The 22,713-nt window shown below is 38.4% G+C and overlaps 1 protein-coding gene across 5 annotated transcripts in view; it reads right to left on the bottom strand.

Annotated features, from left to right (window-relative positions):
- Positions 1-22,713, bottom strand: part of ATP10D (ATPase phospholipid transporting 10D (putative)) — a 44,970-nt gene that overhangs the window by 12,251 nt on the left and 10,006 nt on the right. For 4 of the 5 annotated variants that reach the window (XR_004240396.1, XM_032110131.1, XM_032110130.1 and 1 more), the window contains 17 exons: positions 22,103-22,297; positions 20,948-21,152; positions 18,306-18,391; positions 17,013-17,119; positions 16,128-16,259; positions 15,186-15,313; positions 14,789-15,041; positions 11,192-11,427; positions 10,362-10,550; positions 7,784-8,399; positions 7,512-7,618; positions 6,513-6,639; positions 5,192-5,376; positions 2,961-3,270; positions 2,301-2,377; positions 1,643-1,768; positions 1,044-1,244 (listed from right to left, as the gene is read on the bottom strand). Coding sequence is in view for 4 of the 5 variants with exons in the window: in XM_032110131.1 (XP_031966022.1) it covers positions 1,044-1,244; positions 1,643-1,768; positions 2,301-2,377; positions 2,961-3,270; positions 5,192-5,376; positions 6,513-6,639; positions 7,512-7,618; positions 7,784-8,399; positions 10,362-10,550; positions 11,192-11,427; positions 14,789-15,041; positions 15,186-15,313; positions 16,128-16,259; positions 17,013-17,119; positions 18,306-18,391; positions 20,948-21,152; positions 22,103-22,297 (3,280 nt within the window). In the remaining variant the exon portion in view is untranslated. Of the gene's footprint in view, positions 1-1,043; positions 1,245-1,642; positions 1,769-2,300; positions 2,378-2,960; positions 3,271-5,191; positions 5,377-6,512; positions 6,640-7,511; positions 7,619-7,783; positions 8,400-10,361; positions 10,551-11,191; positions 11,428-14,788; positions 15,042-15,185; positions 15,314-16,127; positions 16,260-17,012; positions 17,120-18,305; positions 18,392-20,947; positions 21,153-22,102; positions 22,298-22,713 lie in introns of those variants that run through there. The other variant, XM_032110133.1, reaches the window with a different exon arrangement.

Raw genomic sequence — 22,713 nt, 5'->3', positions numbered from 1 at the left:
TAAAATATTTCAGTTGGAAGAGATTATCTGGTCTGCCTGACCACTTCAGGTCTGACCAAAAGTTCAAGCATGTTATTAAGGGCATTGTCCAAATGCCTCCTTAACACTGACAGACTTGGGGCATTGACCTCACCTCTAAGAAGTCTGTTGCAGTGTATGACCATCCTTTCAGTAAAGAAATGCCTTCTAAGGTCCCGTCTGATATTGTAAGGATCTGATCATACAGAAAATGTTGAGTTTTAGGTGACTCATATAGTCAATGTTTCCAGACTATTAGTATCTATTCTGTTTCAGGCTCAGTATGTCACTGCCTTCAATTGTTGTAATAAAAATATTATTTTCATTATTAAATTTTTAAAAGTATGAAGTTAAAATTATGCTAGAATTCATGCTAAGCAAAGCAGAAACCAGGAAAACCCCCATTGGTTTATATAATTTTGATTTAGAACCTACTCTCCTACTCCCTGCAGTTTTCTGTGCTGAATGTTTGGACAGAATTTACTGACAGACCAGGTACGATATACAGCGTTTTCAGGTGGGAAAGCAAATTTCAGAACATACTTGTAAGGTGAAAAGTACCCTGAGCGACAGAACTTCTTTGAGGATTATTTGAAATTAATCTGCTCTGGTTCTTTGGCAGTTGAGACCCTTATATGACAAAGGAAAAGCATAGATTATATAGAGTGCCCTTACCTTGCTCAAACAAACCCCAGTTTGAGCAAGCATGTTGACAGCTGACACAATGAATGAAATAAAACATGCTGGTAACAATGTCTAGTACATTGCTTTACCTGAAGTCCTTAATTTCTTTTATCATCCAAATGTCTGATAAGATTGGATCTATGACTGAAAAGAGCCTACAAAATCTTTTGAAAAACAGGTTGTTATTTGTGCACATACTGCACAGGCCTAGACACTTTTCTAATAGAGAAAGCAATTTAAAACAATGTTTGCCTGAGGTGAAACATGAAAGAAAGAAAGAAAGAAATGGCTCAAATGCTGACCATTTCAATTTGCTTCAGACAAAGCACTTTGTAACCTACCAGAGATTTCTGGCTCATTTTGTACAGCTGTGGGAATTCCATGAGTATCTCTGCAGACACATCTTTGTCCAAGACACCATAAATGATGGGTGGCACTGATGTAAAAAGGAGGTTGAAAAGAATCAAGATCCAGTAGTCAGTCATTGAAGTGCCTGAAAACCCGCAGAAAAACTGGTACCAAAACAGGAGGTTCACGTAGGCCTGAAAAGCCAAAGATGACATGATGAAATTTTAGCCATTGACAAAGGCTTTAAAAACAAGAGAAAAGCCAGTAGGTCTTAGGTATGGTTAAAGTAATCTGTGGAAACATTTCAAAATCAGACACGACTTGCTTAAATAGTCATGCTGTCACCATATTAGTAATGCCTGTTACCCACTGTTTAACCAAATCAAACAATGGCTTTGAGTGGGAAATTTAGTCCAACAAACAGTCCATTTGCTCTGGTCTCTGCAGGCACGTGGGAAACTGAATTGTTTGACGCATGCTTTTTGAAACCATTCACAATAGGAAGATAAAAAAGAAAATAAAGCTACACTAAACCCTTCAGTGCTCAAAAATACATATACTCTGATTTCCCTGGAATGGGACAGCTACATACCACATTCTTGTAGAAATAGTAAAGCACCATGTTAGTAAGTCTGGTATAACACCAGTGACCATGGACAAGCAGCAGCTTCCTGAGGTGTCTAAACTGAGATATTGCAAAGTCACTTGCCATCACAGCCTGCAACACACACAAAGAAAAGGATATGCTATAACCAAACCATTAAAGACAAGCTTCCAATACTGCCAATCAAGCAACTTACCCACTGCTGGAAATTCTTACCTTATGATTTTTTATACATAATGCTTGCCAGGTTATCCTCACTCAGATATCCTCTTCCATACAAGACTTTACAACTAACACCCAGAGTTCAGTCCAACACAACACAAGCAGGAATAGGGCTATCATCATTACTACCACACAAATGCACAGAAATCTCTGACACTGACACTTAGGCTGCTCATTTCCCTGCAGGACATGAGTAATATGGAGCTAACTGACAGGCAGCAGACTATGTTGTTTGGAGCTTGAGCTGCAGCACTCAGCTTCTGATTGCTCCTGGAGGAATGCTGAGGCCTGAGTGTGAACTCAGGCTGCAAAGTCTTGCCCATGTAAGGGAATGGACTGTGGAGCTATGGGGTCTCCAGAGTACACTCTGAACTGATTTAAAATGGAACCTGATGTCATTTGCAGCTGTCTTTGGATACACTACCTGCATGCCTTCTTGGCCTGCTATTCCCACACCAGCGTCAGCCACCTGGATCATACTGACATCATTGGCACCATCACCTACAGAGGAAAGAGGAAAAATCAAAACTAGTTTTTCTGGCTATCACATTGCTATGGAGGTGGCAGGAAAAGACAAATATCAAACAGCAGAGAATTCAGAGAAATACATTTTTATGGCCAACATTGGAGCCTGTGGAAAACCCTAAGGAAAACAGGATTAATAAGTGGAAGGCCCAACCACACTGAGCATTGTTCTCCAAATAGATAATAGCTGTTCCTTCTGTCAGAATTTAGCTGGCATGCTGCACCAGAAAATATGGGTGCTTTAAATCACAGCCACTCATCTCCCCTCTGCCTCCTTACTTTGGGGGCTTGTGATGGAAAGAAAAATGCTTTTACTTGCTGCTTTGCACGTTATATAACACAGTATGACTGATGTTGCTCTTATTGCTTTATATTGACGCAAGTTTATGGGCTAAATTTGCTACTTCAGAAGACAAACATCATCTTAAGTCAGAGACAACTACAATTCAAAGGATTATCTTGCTCATACAATAAATTTTGTGACAGACTTTAACAAAATACACATGAGAAGAAACTGGCTTCTACTTTTCAGAGAAAGGAGGATAACCATAGGACTCACCTACAGCTAACGTCATTGCCTTCAGCTTACTGCGCACCAGTTTGACCAGGACACTCTTCTGCAGTGGTGTGGCTTGGCAACAGACTACAGCCCGACATTTTTCTGTGAGTTCCAAGAAAATATTCTGTAGGCTGTCATGAAGGACATGTTCTAAATTCCTTCCATCAATAACCAGGCCCGCATTGAAACCTTGAGCTTGGGTGGAGGGACTTGCAGAGACATTTCCAAGTTTCTCACTGTTTATTTTTTTGACAGGAGCATTCTTCTGGATCTCCTCTAAAATTTTGCTCATTACCAAGGCACAGGCATCCTAATTAAAGACAAGAGAAAGACATCTTATGCAATACTGTTTGTATTCTGGCTTCCCTTTCAATTCATTAAATATTTATGGGAAAAACATCAAATGCTGTCCTTTTATTTTGACAGGCTCAGACATGAGGCTGAATACCCCTTTAAAATCACAAAGGATGAAGTCTGTTGTTAAAAAAAGTGTTTGTGATAAACTTTGCTTAAGCAGATTTGCTTGGGTATTGCATTAGGAGAAGGGAGAAAAACCTATGCAATCAGAAAACCTTCACAGACTAGTGGGAAAAGCAACCATTAAGCATTCTGTAATATAAATACAGCTTTGACAGAAAACCTTTGCTCTCTATGTTTCTTTTGTCTGGCATGCAAAGCCAAAAGTGCACTTCATATCACATTACAGGTGAGCTGTAATGAACTACTGAAGAACTGGCCTTGTGGAATGTTTTACCTTATCAGAATCAATATAAGATGCTCAAAAAATTTGCGGTATATATATATATATATATATAAAATATATATATATATATATATATATATATAAAGCACGTGGAACATAGAAGAAACTACATCTTCTTAAATCTTCTCATCATTTTACTTTGAAATGCAACAGTATCAAATCCTAGTTTTTATTTCTAAGCCCAGTTAGAGGGAGGAAGAGCACAAAGGGGCAAAAGGGGCTTTGTTCTCATTGTCAAGCAAGACACTAATTTCCCAGCAGAATAAAAGGAAAAGTGTTGGCACAAATCAAACTCCAAGCTTTCCTCAAACACAACTGGACTAAAAATCCTTTCTTTTTTGACTTTATTTTCCCCACAGTTACTTCTTGCCACACTATCTTTTATGGCATATACAAATACAAGAAGTGTATTATATGTTCTTAAGATACATGTATAATATGTTAAGATGATGTATAAGATAATGATAATGTATAATATGTTCTTAAGATAAGCAGAAGAAAAAATAAAAATGAAAGGTCTTAGAACAATCATCTAATCCTTTAGAGAGTCTCAGATTTCACGTCTGCTCTGAGAAGAGACATGTCATACATTGGCTTTACCAGTAACTTCGCTCGTAAGCAATCCAAAATTGATAAAAAACAATTGAAAAACAGCTGGTTTTAAGCATTCGCAACAGGACACAGAGATCAAGTAGGATTAAACTTGCCATCCAAACCAGCATTTTTAATGACTTTTTATCACATGACTCAACTGGGTTGTGGGGAGAATAAAATTATTGAGAGGTTACTTTTTCAAATTGTGTGCAATCTACTTCAAGGAGACAATTCCTTGTATATTTATACAAGACAATGAGGGTTGAAGGAATATATTACAAAAAGCAACCTAAAGCTTAATTCAATAGAATTTGCATGACAATAATTCATACATTAATTACATGCTGTAACTCACAGCTGTTGGAAATCCCAGAATCATACAATTGCTTGGGTTGAAAAAGACTTTTAAGATCCTCCAGTCCAACCATAAACCTAACACTGCCAAGTCTGCCACCAAACCATGTTCCTCAGCAGCACATCTACATATCTTTTGAACACATCCAGGGATGGTGACTCAATCACTTCCCTGGGAAGCCTGTTCCAATAATTGACAACACTTTTGGTGAAGAAACTTTTCCTAATATCCAATCTAAACCTTCCCTGGCCCAACCTGAAGCCCTGTCAACTCCTTAACTTACACAGAGAGAAATTAAGAAGTCTGTTCAATTAAAATAATTAATCATAATGTAGGGACTGAATATAAAGAAACAGACTTTACTTACATAGAAAGGATTTCATATTTTACCCCCAAGGAAGGAAAATACAGAAATGTTCTTTGGCTTCCCAACCAAACAACATTTGCTTTTCTGTATTGTCCTGTGGAATAGCCTTACTGAATTTTTCAGCAAAGAAGAAAATCTACTTTTCTACTCACCCTACTCCGTGATTTAAGAGCGAAGATTTTGTCCTCCGGTTCCAGCAGTTTACAAGCATAGGCAATGTTGACAGCTGTCTCTCTCTTGTCACCTGTCAACATCCATATTTTTATTCCAGCTTTCCGTAATGCTTGTATTGTGTCTGGAACACCCTCCTGCAGGCGATCTTCAATGCCAGTGGCACCTTAATTTAGACAAGCAGAAGGATTAGTGCTGCTGTATTTCCAAAAACAAAATGCTCCAAGAGTGACAGGACGAGTTGGTTTTCTATCTGTACCCACATCCCAAAACAGACATGCCACCATGGCATGCTTGGAAAGCAGTCACCTTGGTAGTATGAAGCCATTTAACCTCCTGATTTTCACTTCCATTTAATATTAGGGCCAAGCCATATTGCTTATTGCCACACCAGCCTGCAGGACAGCAGGTCTCCAAAGCAGCTTGACTTGTCTCTGTTGGCTTTAGTGGCAAAGGGTACCTGTATATCCTTAAAACAGCATCAGTTTGCAGCACTGCTCTGGCTTCTCTCCAGAAACTGAAGCCAGTAATCTCAGAATTCCTTTAGTACCAAGGTTTATGGCATTTGCACTAAGCAGATATGACACAAAATGAAGGAAGTAGCACCCTTCTACACAATTGGATCTGTCTCTCTTTAGCTTCTAGCATGAGCTGCCTTTACCACCATAGCTAGATCTTTGCACTTCGTTTTCCAAATGTTATTCGCTGGGCAGTTCCCTAAAGTGATTATCCCAGCCTGCCTGCAGTTTACCTTTCACACACCTACACCAAACATTTTTTGTTTCATTTCTGCACAGCTGAATTACCTTCAGAGGAATAGCTCCTTCAGAAGCATACCTAACTTCTTATCTCCACGTTATTGCAGGAGAACACAGCACAAGTACACTGGCTGTGCCATGAATGCAACAGTGATGGAAAACATGCCCAGAAATAGGGTATCTCTGAATATTTGCACAGGCAGGCCTCAGACTTGTTACTATCATTTCATGTGCTTGTGATAATGACATTTAAAAACTCTAGTGAAGACAGAAAAATACCCAATAATAACAATAAAAAAAAAACCAAACTAGCAGATTTTTACAAACAACAGAAGAGCACCATCTGTCTTCAGTGTGCTTTACAACTAGTACAAACTTAGCAGTGAGATTTATGAAAATTCAGGAGTGACAATAAATCAATAAATTCTAAGTCTGTACAAAGCTATGTGTTATACATAATGAGATTAGCACAGCTCTCTGCAAGCAAATTCCAATTATGAACATCACAGGCAGTTTCCTGGGAGTTACAGTATCTTCTACCTACCAAGCAAAGTTAGTTCGGTCTCAAGCCTCATGGCAGATTCAAGCAGCAGGTCCTCCCTATTGTCAATGCTGGTTTCTGCTAAAAAACGATGATTTAACCACTCTGCATATTCTGCATCACTCATCACCTACACAGAGAGAGAAAACATACAGCATGTATCTATACTGGCTTTTCAACAGTGCACCAGAAGTGTCCTCACAGTTACTTCTGCTGAACATCCTGAACCCAGATCCACATCCACATCCTGAACCCAGAAGTGCAGCCCCTGGCAGTGCATTACTTACCCGCTCCAGGATGTCCATGGATTTAGTACAATGGTCAAAGTGTTAGATTACTTTGCCAGGCTACTCATTGGCACCCTGCAGGTTGCTGGGGCTGCTTGACAGATTTAGACAGAAGGCAGGCAGGGCAGTGGGCACAGTGCACTCTCCCTACTGCTCCTCACCTGCAGCACTGACACTGCTGGGGAACCACTGCACAGCTGGGTACAGCTCGATGGCTGTCCAGCTACACAGCTCTTTGCTCATATCAATCCCTATGGAATTTAACTTCTGAGCAGCTTTGAATTTAAAACAGAATCTCAAAACATCACTTCACTTGTGCATCCACAGCTCGTAACACTGCAAACTGTATGTGAAACCAAATAAAACAGGTGTGACTTAATTTGTTTTCTGTGTCTGGAATTCCACCCAGGGTAAGATTCATGCAAGGAGACCTGCTTATGACTCCTAAAGAAAAATCTGGCTATTTGACAATCCCTATTTTAGAATTAGGATGTTAAGATGCTTGGCATCCTAAACTGACAACAATGACAATCTAACAGATGTCAGGAATTGATCTGGGTTTTCTTACAAATTCCTCCTAAAAGAACATCAGGATAAACAAAATGTGGCAATAGAAGAATCTGTTTAGAAGACATAATGTTTGCTCCATTGGTGATGCCACTGAGGCTGGTCACAGACTGCAAATATGCTTCAAAATACGTATTAAAAGGAATACCTTCTTAGCAATACACAGAGTGCGCAGTCCTTTTCTGGCATAGTCATCCAAGTGCTGCTGAGTTCTCTCTTTAATCTTCTCTTCAATCTCAGAATTATTAGTATGTACTATCACACAAAAAGAAGAGAAAGCAAATCAAACATGCATGTTTAGGCTAAATTCAGTGGAAAATTTTGAAGGTCTATATAAATTCTTAAAATAGCAAAATCTTAAAACTTTTTATTGTTAAAGAATGACAAGGGCAAGCAAAGAATTACAAGCTCTTTCGATACCTTTAGATGCAGTTCTCAACAAATCCATCATGACTGAGTCTGCACCTTTCGTGTACACCACCACTTTGTTGGAGACTGGATGCCGAACCACCACTGACATCCTTTTCCGCAGTGAATCAAAAGGCAGGATATGCAAAAGCTGAAACGTTAAAGACCCCAGACCTGCAAAGTCCACAGTTACTTGATCTGGAGTCCTAGACTGTAAAACACATTTATAAGCCCTAGCAGCATGAACCAAGGCAGCTTCATCTGGACTCTCAGCTTCATAACATAGTTTTGGTAAGGGAGATAATTCAATAGAGGACACAGCACTGTTGGGTTCACCACCAGCAGCTACATTCACTAGATGTAGTTCTTGAGGCACTTGAGAATTTTCTGGGCTGTCAGTATTGCGAGGTTCAGAAACCCTTTGAGCAGCTCCATCCAAAGTAGGTGAAGCCAGTTTCATTCTGAAAATAGACAGTTTTCTCACAAAACTATTGGGGCTTTCAGATGATGACTCCTTTACACTTGGAAGTCGGGAAGAACTTAGTCTCCAGACTGAAAACCTCTGGAACATTTGCCTGATTTCCTCAAGTGATTTAATAGGCATCCTACCCAGCGAAGAGAGTCTCATCTGGAACAGAATAGTTAGAGAAAGTATTGATGTTAAATTGTTCCTATTTTATTATATTAAGGAAGGATACAAAGTAGGTATGTTTTGTAATGAAAGTAGTATTTTAGAATTTACCATGGGTTTGACTGCTTGCATTAAAGATGGCCAGCTTAAGTAAACATGTAATCATATAAGTACAGTAAACAGACTCTATAAGCTGTAAAAGTACTTCAGATCTGAAAATGGGATGTGTTCCAAGTTTGATACATAACTCCATGCAATACTTCTTTTCAGAACTTTCAGTAATGAACAGAGTTAGTATGACATTGTAACTTTTAGAAGTTGTGGCAAATTGAACTAAATACTTTAATCCTTGTTCTGAATTAGCAAAATCCTTGTGAAGAATAAACCAATCCCCCCACACTAACTAGCTACAAGAACTGCTAAACATACAGTACCTGATCAATAGTTTTTAGTGTTTTAAATTAAAAGACAGTTCCCCTGTGATCAAAGTTATAAAATAATTGGCTTCCTGTTACTCCGAACAGCTAGGGAGGTAACAGCTTAAAAAGTAAGGCATACAAGGCTGACATTCCTTTCTCACTGCTGGCGAGGAGCTAAGAATGAGTTACCAGGAAGCATGTTCTCTTTTGCCACTGAAAAGCAAAAAGTAGGGACAAACTCTGGTTCAGTTCTTCCACAGTTCCAGAAAGCTGCAATGTGTCTCCATTCAACATCATGGAAACAGAGACTAGGAACATCCTTTCATTGCCTCTTCCTATGGCAACACTGAAATCTCCTGTTGCCTTGTGTTCTTTCCTGTCATTCCCTAATCATGAACTCAGAAACCTCATTCCTAGTGACCTGGAGGGTAGAAGTACCCTGCTGGCAAGTTATTCACAAATATTATTCTCAAAAAACCAAGACTCTCACCTGTATATTTTTCTCCATCACATTTAATGAATAGGTAACTATTGACTATGACCTCATCTGCCTCATCCACATATGGACCTCTAGGCTGCCTACTACACTTCCTGGGAATGCTTGGAAGCACACTAAAATACCAGGCTTATTTATACATAGGAGGTACTTCATACCCCACAGAATATGTTTTGTGAATGTCTCCAGCTATGGTTGTAGGTTTACTACCTAGACAGACACCAAAATCTAGTTCTGCACATGCCACCATTTTTTTTTCCAAAAAAAAGTCAACAAATGGAAATCACCAGGTAATGAGGGAAAGAAATCAAAGCTGAACTTGGGAATAATCCTGGAACACAGTCAAAACTGGCAAAAAATGGGGTTATGAAAATCCTACACTGAAAAAACCAAAGGATTTGAAAAAAAAGTAGTATTTTTTAAAAAAGTTAGTTGTGCACTGAAAACAGCTACTAAACCAGGGCAGCCTAGAAAATGCACTGTTAATTCATGGTGAGACAACTTTATGTCATACTGCAAAGCAATTTTTCTTCAGATTAATACACAAGTAAGACTTTATCTTCCATACTTTTGCCGAATCCTATTTGAATAGTCAGGGAACATGCAAGAGCATTCTCAGTTTCAATATTCTGGGAATCTTCAGCGATTATTCTTATTTTTCAGCCAACAATAACCTATGTGTAAAGGTAACCTGAGTGTTAATGTATTCTTATAGGAAGTTATACCCATATCTAAAAAAACCCCCATAACTAGAATATGGAAAAAAATTACAACTGCAATTTGATCTCAAAATTTCTCTTGTAAAAGTTACAAATGGTCAGAGAAACAAAAATATTGAAGCCAATTTATCAGCATTATTTTATTCATTAACTCATTGCACTCCATGTTTTACAGTAATTCCCTTCTTTCTAATAGGACAAACCAGCAGAGGTGAAAAGGATAATTTTTAAAATGTCAGTTAACTGTATTTTTCTTTCTGTAATTGAACCACAAGGAGATTGGTTATTTGCAAATATGGCCAAATAGCCAAAAGCAAGATCTTACCTTCTGACGTGGCTGATTGGGACCTGAAACTACAACGGTATTACAGATTGCCAGAGCAAGAAAGAAGTCAGTGATATACGTTGTCTCCAAAGATAACTTGCTGCTAGCTTCTTCTGATTGATGACAGGAATGAAAAGAAATTTGACTGAACTTCTCCAGCAGCTGTGTGTCTGGTACAACATCTGTTTCCTATTATGAAATGAACAAAACTGTCCATCAGGTTATAAATTTAGTCTCTGGAGGTTAAATCATTTACAGATGACCGAAGTGTAGAAGCTCATACAACTTCCCTCCTGTGCTGAGTTGGTTATACCAGGAAACTGAGGAACACTCTGGAATCTTCACTGCCTTGTGTTAGTCCATTGAAAATGGCAAACTTCCTGCCCAAACAGGTAAACACCTAAAGGCTTCGTTCACAGACACTTCAACAGATATTTAGACACCTTCAGGTACAGAAGCAGAGTTTTTTCCTCTCATAACTTCAAATAAATATTGACCATCTAGATACTTCCTATTAAAACCAAAAGAAGATGCTAGAAACCTCTTAAAACAAAGAACAAACTGTTAGTAAGATGAAGTTGGTCATTTCATTTGAAGTGATCATGGATGCAGAGCAGCAAGAGCCGAAGTATACACTACATGAAACAACAGGCATCTCCAATGTCAATTGCAAATGGGATGCAACCAAGCCATCATGAGACCTCTGATTTTGGTGGAAGAGAGAAAGGATTTCTTAAAATGACAAGCAATCTGATCAAATGAGGGTAAAAAGAGATATCCTCATGAGTCACTTCAGAAATTTAGCATCAAATCCAACAGCTTCTACTCACAATGGGACTGCTGAAAGCCATGTGTCCTGAGTGGGGAATGCCACCTGCTTCATCTTGCCTTTTGACTGCAGAGTAACTACCAGACAACTGATTCAAAGACTTTCTGTTCAAAGGTTCACACACAGCTCTGCAGTTGTGCCCCTGACATTTTGATGTACAGGTTGAAGAGCCACACTGACATTCAGCTGAATCCTCATCATCTGAATCCATCTCTTGATAGGATTCCAACCTCTTTGCTAAGGAGAGAGAAACAAAATTATTGTTCCATGAGCAAAAAGAAACATGTCCAAAACACTGCCTAAAGTAAGGAATTTGTTATATAGTTAAGAATAATCCACCATTTATTAAACCTGTAACAAGCCACCACACTGTCTTCTTGTTTGAGCAGCATTCTACTGGACTGAATCCAGAAGAGGGAGCAAGAATGATCAGAGCTCTAGATAACATGAGTCACATGGATACAGTAATATAAGCTGGAGTTACACAGCCTCCAGAAGGGCACATTGATGGGAGTCAAATGCATGTTCAAGTGAAGGGAAATCGCATAGAGATAGGAAATAGCCTGTTTTCTGTGCATACTATGGCTATCAGAAGACACAATGGCCCCATATTATGGCAAGATGGACTCAGTCTAGGTATCAACAAAAACTTGTCAGAGACGATGTGACATATTAGAATGGAATGCCTGAGAAAGCAGTGAATTGGACTTTACTGGAGGTCCTGAAGAAATGAAACAAAAAATTTCATAAAGAATAATAGCAACAATTCTGCTTCTGGTGAGAAAAATGGGACCAGACTTCTTGATGTGTTTTCTAGCCTAATTATGTTATGATGGATCAGAATTGTATGTCAGGGGATTAACAAATACAGCTGCTAGCAGGAACTCATTCAAACTGTGTTTATTGTTTTGGTATTGGACACCCTCTCACAAACAGATACACATTTTGTGAGTTTTTAATTGAAAAGCAGCTTTCAATAATAAAACTTTGTCTGGACATGTGTAACACCTCTGCACCACAGATATAAACGTAGTTCTGTTCCTACCCAAAAATCAGGGGTGTAAAGAACCTCTGTAGCAAATGGAAACACCCCTATGCTACCATGGTCTTGATTAAGAACATATTCAAGTGTTTGCACTGGAGTTCTGAGAGTGTTTGACCATATGCCAGAAGTTGAAATCTTAATCTGGAAAGAACTGGAACTATGTACACTATTCAGCTTTCAAGTTTTACTTCTCACTGTGAAAACGGCATTCCATGAGCATATCCTAGCACTTCAGTGCCTAAAATCCACAGACAGCATGGAAAAACTGTTCTGAGAGCTGTGCATTGCCTATTTATTTCATTAAAGTGTGAATACAAACACTGGCATCCTAGCAAAAAACCAATGTTAATATACAGACACGTCCAGCAACACCATTAATTCCCTATTTCTTTCTTATTTCAGGTGGTACCTACGGTACAGGAAAGAAGTGAAAAGAGGGATATCATTCTGTTTTATGCAAACAGAAAACCTATCCACAGGTCAGACCCCAGCTCTGCCACTCAAAATGAGAGGGAAATATGTTTATTATGTCACTACTGAGTCCCGTATTTTCTGCTGTCTTCTCTTTCTGTCCCCCATCCTGCCATTTTGATGAGTCCAAGGAAACAGAGAGACCAGAGCTTACACCTTCCTTGGCAGGCCATCTTCCTGATATCAACATGATATTAGCAACATAGCTCCTTTAAAAAACAGGTAAGTGGGAACATAACAGATTGTGGCTCTCCACAACTACCAACTACAAAATCCCATGAGGCATTGATACCTTTTACTGGAAAGCAGCACCAGTGACTTAGTATGTGTTTGTAGAGGCAGGTTTGGACAACACATGTCCATTCTGCTCTGCTTCCAGGCTGCTGAGAAGCTGCATGCTCTGTCTGAAGTAACATGGGGCACCTCTTACACCACCACACTACTCTACTGCCATGGTTCAAGAGGCACACATTACTTTAGACAGAACACTGCATGGGAGCATCTATGGAGGATTATACTGAATCACAGGCATCCCTTTACCCTGGGCAATAAAGATATAAACACAGAAATATATGTTCAGATTAGGCAGCTTCTATGTAAAAGACTGTACTGTGTTGCACTGCAACTCTTACCCTATGTAGCATGTCTGTGCATCTGAACAAATATAAACCAGGGCTAAAAACCAGGACCTCTGAAGTTTTTCAAACTAATTTGGTAGGAAGAAACACATGTTTACTCTCCAGGGGAAAGACAGGGCACAGGAGGAAGTAATTATGTACATAATTAACACACTAATAATTTTGGAAGATAACTTTATGTGAACTACTAGCAGAAGCATGTGTAGACATACTTTCCCTGGCACACTGAGACCTGAATCAGCCGCAGCTGCATCACTCACACTACTCTTTGGTTTCTTTTCTGAAAGTTTTCTTTGCTTTAGGAAATGCTCTGAAAATATAATCTGCTTTTTATTTAAGTTGTTCATTCACCTAGTTCAAAACTTATAAACTTTTTTTCTCACTTTGCTGTTGTCATCCTTCCCAGTACAATTATGCAAATCCAAAGAAGCATCTGGAAACCCGCACCATAACACTTCCAAAACATGTGCAGAAATTGCTGTAAAATTGGTCTGTAAAATCTGGTCCTGTGACACAACAAAAGAAGGGCTGAACTGATTCATTGCTGTAGCCAGCAGGGTGTGCCTTTCGCTTGCAGTTGTCAGCAATTCTATCTGGCAGCAAACCCATCAAAACCATGGAAGGTTTACTACACATCTGTGCCTCACATGCCCACCCATCACCTTTGATCTCATGGAATATTTGCATTGCTCACCAGCAAAAGAACAAATGTCTGCAGGCACTAGTACATACACATGGTAACTGTAATAAATACTTTGTGGTTTTACATAATTAATAAAATAGCTAATTAAATCATTCATGTCACTCTGCCCAATTTTCTCTTGTGTCTGAAGCTGTATCTTCTCCTGTCTCCCAGAAGACTTCAAGCTGGCTCTCATGAATTATATACTGAAAGATCCTACACTTTTAGACAGTAACACAGTAACTATTCATTAACACTGCTTGTTGACTTTTTGGCTAATAATGAACAGCTGTGTAAGATCTACGTAAGACTACAACAGTCATTTTCGATGAAGGTACTTACCCTTGCAGTATTAACACACACATGGACACACATCTGATTACCTGTACCTTAAAATTACTGTTAAGTAATGTATTAATACTGTTAAGCATGGACTTAATTTGGGTTACTATAGTCTCAAGAGCAAAAGTATGTTGAAGTGGAGTCTTAACATATACTACATAAAGGTGGTACACTGCTAGGACAGTCAACAGGATGTTTAAACCTTAGAATGCTAGGTAAGCATTGGCACTCTAGTTGGAGAAAAAAAAATAGAGGAAAGAGTAGATGGGCAATTTTTCAGTGTTCTGGGTTCTGAATATTCCACAGAGAGAAACAAAACAGAGTAGGCATGACTTCTCCCACAATGAGTAAAGAATATTTAGTTCATGGTATCAAATATGTTGGAAAAATGATCCAGGTGAACAAAGGTTTGTGTCTTACCATTTTCCTCATGGCAATACTCCTGTCCTGCAATGCTGCACCTCCGAAAAACCATCTTATTTTCAGTGAGGGTTCCAGTCTTGTCCGAGAAAATGTACTGAATCTGGCCAAGGTCTTCAGCAATATTTAGTGCTCGACACTGAATAGTTGAGTCTGTTTTCTCATGGTAAAAATCAATGTCATTCTGTATTAAATAAATTTGTCCCAATTTGACAATTTCAATCGAAACATAGAGAGAAATTGGGATCAAGACCTACCAAAATAAAACACAGGGATTAAATAAAACTGAAGTCTTTGGCCAGTTACAAACATGAAGTAGCTCTACTGAAGCCGAAGAGTTACTTCAAGGGTACAAATGAGATCAGAATGTGACCCATGTTCAAAGCAGACCAGTTACCTGTAATAAAATTATCATCGTCCAGAACATATAGAAGCCTGCTAACACTGGATGACTCGATTTCCCATCTGGCTTGGGGATGTTAAAAAACGGTATTTCCGAATACCTACTTAACCAAATTGCATGACCTTGAAAACAAGATAAAGTCAGTCAGTTTTATGTAAAATGTATCACAGCTCAGGGTTATTGTGTTAGTTGTTATAGTCTGCAGTTCTTTCTAAGCTTTTAAACTACAATTTTATCTCTTGGGGCTTTTTCCCAACAGGAGTCCCAAGTGTCAATACACACATGAATAAACACCTTACATGCATTCTATCAACAGCATCCATACAGCATATCTCAGAAATAAAGAAATATTAACTACACTTCACAAACAGTTTTTTCCCTCCAAAAAAAACAAACCCTCTGGCAATTAATTGTGTTATCCTTGCCTCTCCAGGTTTTAGTCTATCTGCAAACACATCATCTTGTCATCATTTTTAAGTGTAGTCTGAAGAAGTTTTATTAAACATATTTTAAACACCTTTATGATGTTGGAAAAGTTAGTTTGTTTAGATTTACTCGAGCTAATCACTTAATCAACCCCTAAAACAATCAAGTCGGTACAACTCTAGTCACACTAGGTCTCTTACCTCGATGTGCACATGCATCTCATGTTACCTGAAAAATCCTAAGAGAAAGTAGGAGTTTTGCAGAACAGATAGTGAGAAAAAAGAGAAATCAAATGAAGAAACAGGCTCCAGACGCAAAAACTTGCATCAGGAACACACTTTTTAACCGCACCCCAGATCAAACATGACAACTACAACCTTACAGCACTCCCAACTTTCAGGGAATTACACGTGGATAAAGATTGACAAAATGAATTAGCCCCAAAATAAAATACTTCCCATTGTAGGCTGAGAGAGGAAAATAGCAGGAATTTGAGCGATTCTCACCTACCTATTGCACCAGTTAAACACATCAAAAGCAGAAGCAGAACACACCAAAGAATATCAGTGTTCACTTTCCTTTCCAATTTACTGCGCTTGTAATGAGGACCGCTGTTATTCAGCATGGCTTTGGTTTCATGACCTGCAACCAAAAAAGAGGTTAAATTCTTAAATAACAGGTATCAGAACTGACAAGTGCTTTATATTTCTAAAGCTTTGGGAAACAGAATATTTCTATTAACTAATATTTGAACAGCCATTATAAATATGAGGAAATTAGATTCTCCTACAATACATGTATTCTGTCCTAAAGAAAACTGAACAAGTTACATCAAAATCTGCCATGCATACATTAACTTTTATTAATTTACATTAACTGTCACTAATATTCTTTCCTATAGAAACAACATAATTCTTGACTCTTCTATATTATTTCTAATATTTTCTACAAAATCCTACACCTGTGTTACAACTATCTGTCTGGATACATCATATTGATTAGTGTAAAAACTTCTGCCCTTTCTACAAACTGTAGAACGGAACTAGAAGAACAGCACTAGCTTCAGTTTTGAATAAGAAAAAAGTCCTAAGCAACTCATGCATTTCCACGTCCATTTCAAAATCTCGGTTTACCATTGCAACAAGTTGAGGACAAGGACCTGCTCCCACACAACAGATCTGTCCTTCCAGGAATAATCAGGGGTATCAGTTTTTTACTGTTAAAACAGAAACAAACCTAACTCAGATGTGCATTCTTAACATTTCTAGCTACGGCGGCCTTTTGCCAGATTCAAGCTTTTACTCTCCCAATTCCCCTTTGTATAATACTGTTTCTTAGGGCACATAACTATCTTGTTTGCAAGGCAATCTGTGAAAACCAGGGTGGTTCACTAACCTGCATATACCACTATGCCTACCACAGCTTCTGTGTTTCTTACTGTGCATCCTCGGAGCAGTAAGTTTTCCTTGCTGAGACCCACGCGATCCATGTTTGAATGCTCACTGCAAAAGAAAACCACATCAGCTTGTAGGACTCTAGCAATTACCAATCAGGCTTCGCAAAAACATTAGGAACAGATTTCCCAAAGAAGCTGCAAGTCACTGACTGCCATCCTGACATCTCTGATCAGACTTTTCAAATGAATGGAGTAACATGAAAGCAGATCACCCTTGAAAATCCAAGCATGTAGGCACTGCATTACAATTTTTTTTGCATTTACCAGCCTAGCATTTGCCATCTGGCATATGTGAAGGAGGCAACACTACTGAAAAGAGATCCAAGACAACTACTGGAAATCTGAAACCCTATCCCTATTTGTATTATCAGCATCAGAAAATATTTGAAAAAAATATAAAATCTCATTTTAAATATACTGTGAGCACTGTCACTCCTGTGGTATACTTTCAGTGCAGGTATGCCCACCCACTCTTTGTCAAGGTGCTTCCTCAGAGACTAAGATTCATACATATTTATTTTTATTCTCAAATATCTAATGTGTCAGTGTGCAAAGGGAAGAATAAAGACATTCTAACTCTCAAAACCTGAAAATAAGTCACCCCATTAAACAGTATTTTGTTTTCCTATTATCTATATAAAATCATAAACTTGTAAGAATCACAGAATCATAGAATGGCTGGGGTTGGAAGGGACCATAAAGATCATCTAGTCCCTTAAGGTCCCTTCCAACCCTAACCATGAAGGAAACCCCTAACATAAATGCAGCCTAAAGAAAAGACACAGATAGGCACACTGGTCAAAAGGAGTTTGATCAACTGACTGAAGGTTACACAAAACAAATCAGAGTAGGAAAGGAAGCCAGTCCTTTCGATTTCCAATTCTAAGCAATGCAGCTTGCCCAGTCAGGCCTTGGTCGAGACCAAATACTGTAGATCCCATATGTTATGAAGAGCAGATTTAAAACAGGTATTTCAAGTATGAAATACACAATCGCAAAACAGCCTGACCTAAGATGTTGAAAATATTTAATACAAAATAAAAAGCATCAGTGCCCAATTTGCTGCTCAGAAAACCCTTCTAGAGCTCTGTCTGTTGGGCTGCACTTAGGAACGTAATGGTGCAAACCGACCTCTATCCATATTGTTATTTCTTAAAGCAAACATTAAGAGATCTCTGAAAATTATGTGAAAGCAAATGACAGTAGTTTAAAGAGCCACCAAACCTACTTACACAAAGCCTCGGAAATGACTGAGGTCATTGTTAGGATTCTCACACTCTATTCTACTGGAAAATTCTTCAGGATCAATTTCAGAGACCTAAAGCCGTGGGAAGCAAAAAAACCCCAGAGAACTCAGACAAAATGTGATAGAAATTAAAAACATCATAAATTCAGAGGTTCAGATATTACTATCTAAAATTTAGCTTCTAAACTGTAGGTTGCTGGTGGTGTTGATGGTCTCCTACCCAGCATAAATCAGACTTACACATCATAGGACTTCCTAGTAAATATTAAACACTGGCAAGTATGAGTTGAATTGCTGATATTTTGAGAACACTGGAGAGGACAAAAATGGGTGGAAGGATGAGGAGGAAGAAGGAAAACCAAAAGCAGTAAGAACATCTGAAAGGCAGAGATTTCCATAGATGTTTTCATTATACGAAAAAAAATAAGACGAGGCACTATCTTCTCTTCAAGCAGAATTTCTTGCAAACAGACTTTTTTTTCCAATACCATGACCACGATGGTTTCTGTGCTAACACAAAGAAAGCAGGTAGAGCTTTGCAATGATGTTTGAGACTTACAAGTACCAAAGAAAGGGCTGTTACAAAAGACCAGAAGTACATGTTGCAAACGAAGAGGAGGTGAGCTCTTCAGTGAAAAGTCAAGTGAAACGAGTATCCCGTATTAGTAAGAACGAAACACGAGGAGAAGTAAGAGAAAAGCCAAAAGGCCTTATCTTTGGAATTACCTGCTATTGCGATTTAATTTCAATTAATGGCGTATGAGTATGCTTCTAGTCTCTAGAATAACACAGACTTGCCTCTGGCATAACTGAGTCATTTCCAAGCTGAGTACCTGCCACTAACTCTTTGGAAAGTCATTTGTTCTACTCTTTAAAAAAAACCCCAATGACCAATTTAAGGTTTCACACTCCCAAGCATAATTCTCTAACTCACAGGTATTACTGAATATATCTTCTACATAATTACAGGTCTCTGAGAAGGCTGTACTCCCTCAACTGGATGACTTCACACGAGCAGAATAGCAACTGTGAGCTTTTGAAACTCAGAAGACATCATTTCTTAACACGTACTTTGAAAGCTTGATTAAAAGACTTTTTTTGCTATGTTTTGCTGTATTGATGTGTTGCACTGTATTAACCTGAAGTCAATATGAATGCAGCCTTTGACGTACAGACTACGTTCAGTCTCTTCGCAAATTTAGTTAACTGTAAAAGACCTGTCTCTCCACTGACCTTTAGCATGTTGAGTTGCACAGGAGGTACAACATTTCTGTAAAATGTTAGACAGAATACTTGATTGATGCTTTTCAAGAATTTTGCACTGTACAATGATTACCCAAATAAGAACTACCCTCAAAGTGAAATAGCCAAAGCAGTCGATTCTTTTCTTCTACTGTCTAGAAACCTCTAGATCTATATTGCTAGTAGACCCTCTTGTAATATACCTTGAAACAGAAAGCATTGAAACTCTGGGTGTAATCTACAGTGGACACAGCTGTCTACGTTCTGACAGCATAAAACAGAGGTTATAAAAACTATGTCCAAAAGTTGGTATCTTGATACGGACACTCAGATCTTCCTGGACTATAAGTTTATTTTTTCATTATAATCGTAATTTCGGCAAAGCAAGTATTGAAAGTAGAAGCTTTTGAACCTTATTTCTTGAGAAGTGTTCCTACGTTTCCTGGCATAAAAGAGAAGATTTAAATTTTAGCAGAATTAGAATTACTCAGATTTTGTGTAAAGGTCCCTAAAGGAGGGAGACAATAAAGATGGAAACCACTGGAATTTTGCTCTGTGTAAAAATATGTATATACAGAAGGATCAAACAGACCTTCCTGCCTTGCTGTTCTAAGACTAAATCAAGAAATAAAAATAAAAACAGAAGTAAAAGTAAGCATGTGACTGTAAAGGGATAAGCACATCATGCCTTTGGTATTACCATACCCATTAAGTAACGGCACTTAGAGACAACCTCTCCTCACTTCCTTACCACTGCTGTAAATTCAGAACCGGCTCAGGTAATTTTATCCCAGAGGACTAAACAGTCTGTTGTTATGGACAACACTGAAGCTCCCTGCTGCTGTTTCCAGCATGGTGTTTCAGCAGCAGAACTGAAGACTACAGAAATGTCAGGATTCTTTCATCTTTTAATATTGTCTTTTTTGTGTCAGCCTCCAGCATTTTGGCTGCTGGGTATAATATTAAAATATTGTATGGGAGTAACAATGCGTTTGCAATATGAAGAAACAGTGAAAAAGACAATACATGCTCTTCTCTCTAGGTCTTTATATAGAACAGGAGTCCCTTCTAAAAAACTCCAATTTCTCACCCATGACATGTTATCCACCATAAGTAACTACTTGAGGTTTACCTGAATTGTTAATTTCACTGGTTTCCATTACTTGAAATAGATCTGTCTTTCTCTGCATTATGTGAACAGGCAAAGATTTGCTCCAAAACAACTCAAGCAACAAATTATAACTGTGTTACCTAGTACCTTGTTCAGATGGGGATTGCTGAGCTACCATGAATTAGGCAGTCTAGAGGGCTGAGTTGTTTGGGATTTTTTAGTTCACCATTTGTCATGTCAGCTTTCTTACACCCCTAGAAAAGCACAATTCTCACCTGCTCTGAATATCCTCTCACCACCTGTCTCTGCTTTAAATTGGTTTCTCCATCAAGGCCTGCAGTTTCAATATAACAGATCCCATCCAGGTCACTAGAATATATCAGCACCATGTCAGCAGGAATGATTTCATTACGTGAAAGCTGGACGAAGTCCCCAACATTGATATTTTTCCAGCACTCATCTATGTATTTCTTCTCCTTCCTGAAATACACAGAAGAAAAGTGATTTTTTACAAATGCATAAACTGAAACTGAGAAAAACCTACAAATGCTATTTGTCATGGCTACTACAACACATCAAAAGTGACATTTTCCAAAATACTTGTTTCCCCACATAGAAACAGAGCATGCAATAAGGAAAAAACATTCACTATACTTCCTTAATCTTTGTATTTTTCATGCTTGGAATATCCTTTTATGGTAGGTATAAAAGAAAAATAATCAAGTGTGCAGCACTGATACATACTCAAGGAAGTTTTCTGATGGTTAATTTAGAATACGGTAAGTTTGCATTCCTATCTTTTTATTATCCATGATAATAACTGCCTAGCAGACTTGCCACTAGCAGACTCCATGTCTGACTTGCACTCACAGTCTGTAATATTGCAGTCCTGCACTGTGGAACACAGATGCCAACATTTGTATCAAACTGTGTGATGCACTCAAATAGAATACTATCTTGCTCTGTTTGGGGAAATGGTATCACATTATGAGTACAACATGATGCCATTAATGAGCGATGAACTAGCAGCCTTTCAATTTCCACGAAGCCATTTTAGAGGAATTAAAAATACACCTCTCAAAACAAATGCTATGTACAACAATGCTTAACTAGTCAAAGTACCTTGGTTAATACAGTACAAACACATGCATGAACTCACTTGCCTCAAAGCAAATTTTTTTTGGCAGATTTTACACTAATTTGATAACCATTTAACAAAACTGGTGATCAAGTCTCAACTAGTCCCTGATCTAAGCAGCCCTGCTTCGAGAAGGGGGTTAAGACTAGATGACTTTCAGAGACCTGTTCCAAATTACATTATTTTATGATTCCGTAAGTATCCAGAAAGTAACCAAAAGAATTATCACCAACTTTTTCACATAATAGTCATAATCAAATAACAATAAACCACAAAGACTGTTGTCCCTTACCTGCTATATACTTTGGTTACTAAGTTGTTTATCTGTTTATCCATTTTGTACCTTGAGTAATCTTCCAGACCATCCTTCACTGCAATAATTGTCAGAACCCCTATCAGAGGTAGCATTGTAATTTCTTTTTGGAAAGCTTCCACCAAAGGAACCCAATTTAGGACAACTAGAAATAGGAAATACAAATTGGCAACTCTGAAACAAAGAGAAAACACAGGATTTAGCTGTGCTAGCGGACAATGATCCTTATTTCCCCACTCCATGCTCTACAGACATTTAAGTTATCGGCAATTTATCTTTTCTTCACCTGCAATTTAAGAATTATCCAGAACTCTGCTTTCACTCTCCAGTCAATAGATTACTTAGCAACACAGTTGCTTAACAGACATGATCAGGTAATGCAGAAACCAAGAGTTTTCCTCTATTTTCAAAACTGTCCTCCAGGCACATGTCTTCCAGAGTGAGGCACTGCTGAATTTGCACTCTCAAATTTCCAGGTCCTTTAAAATTAATTTCATAATCTCTTAGGGAACATGACATGTTTTAAAAAGGAAGCCATCCTGTAACCTCCCTGCATGGCTTGACAAACCAGCAGTTCTCCAAGCAGAAGG

Source organism: Corvus moneduloides, chromosome 5 (assembly GCF_009650955.1).
Source record: "Corvus moneduloides isolate bCorMon1 chromosome 5, bCorMon1.pri, whole genome shotgun sequence".
Lineage (NCBI taxonomy): Eukaryota > Metazoa > Chordata > Aves > Passeriformes > Corvidae > Corvus > Corvus moneduloides.
The sequence above is the reverse complement of the archived record's forward strand: the minus strand, read 5'-3'. Positions and strand labels throughout refer to the sequence as shown.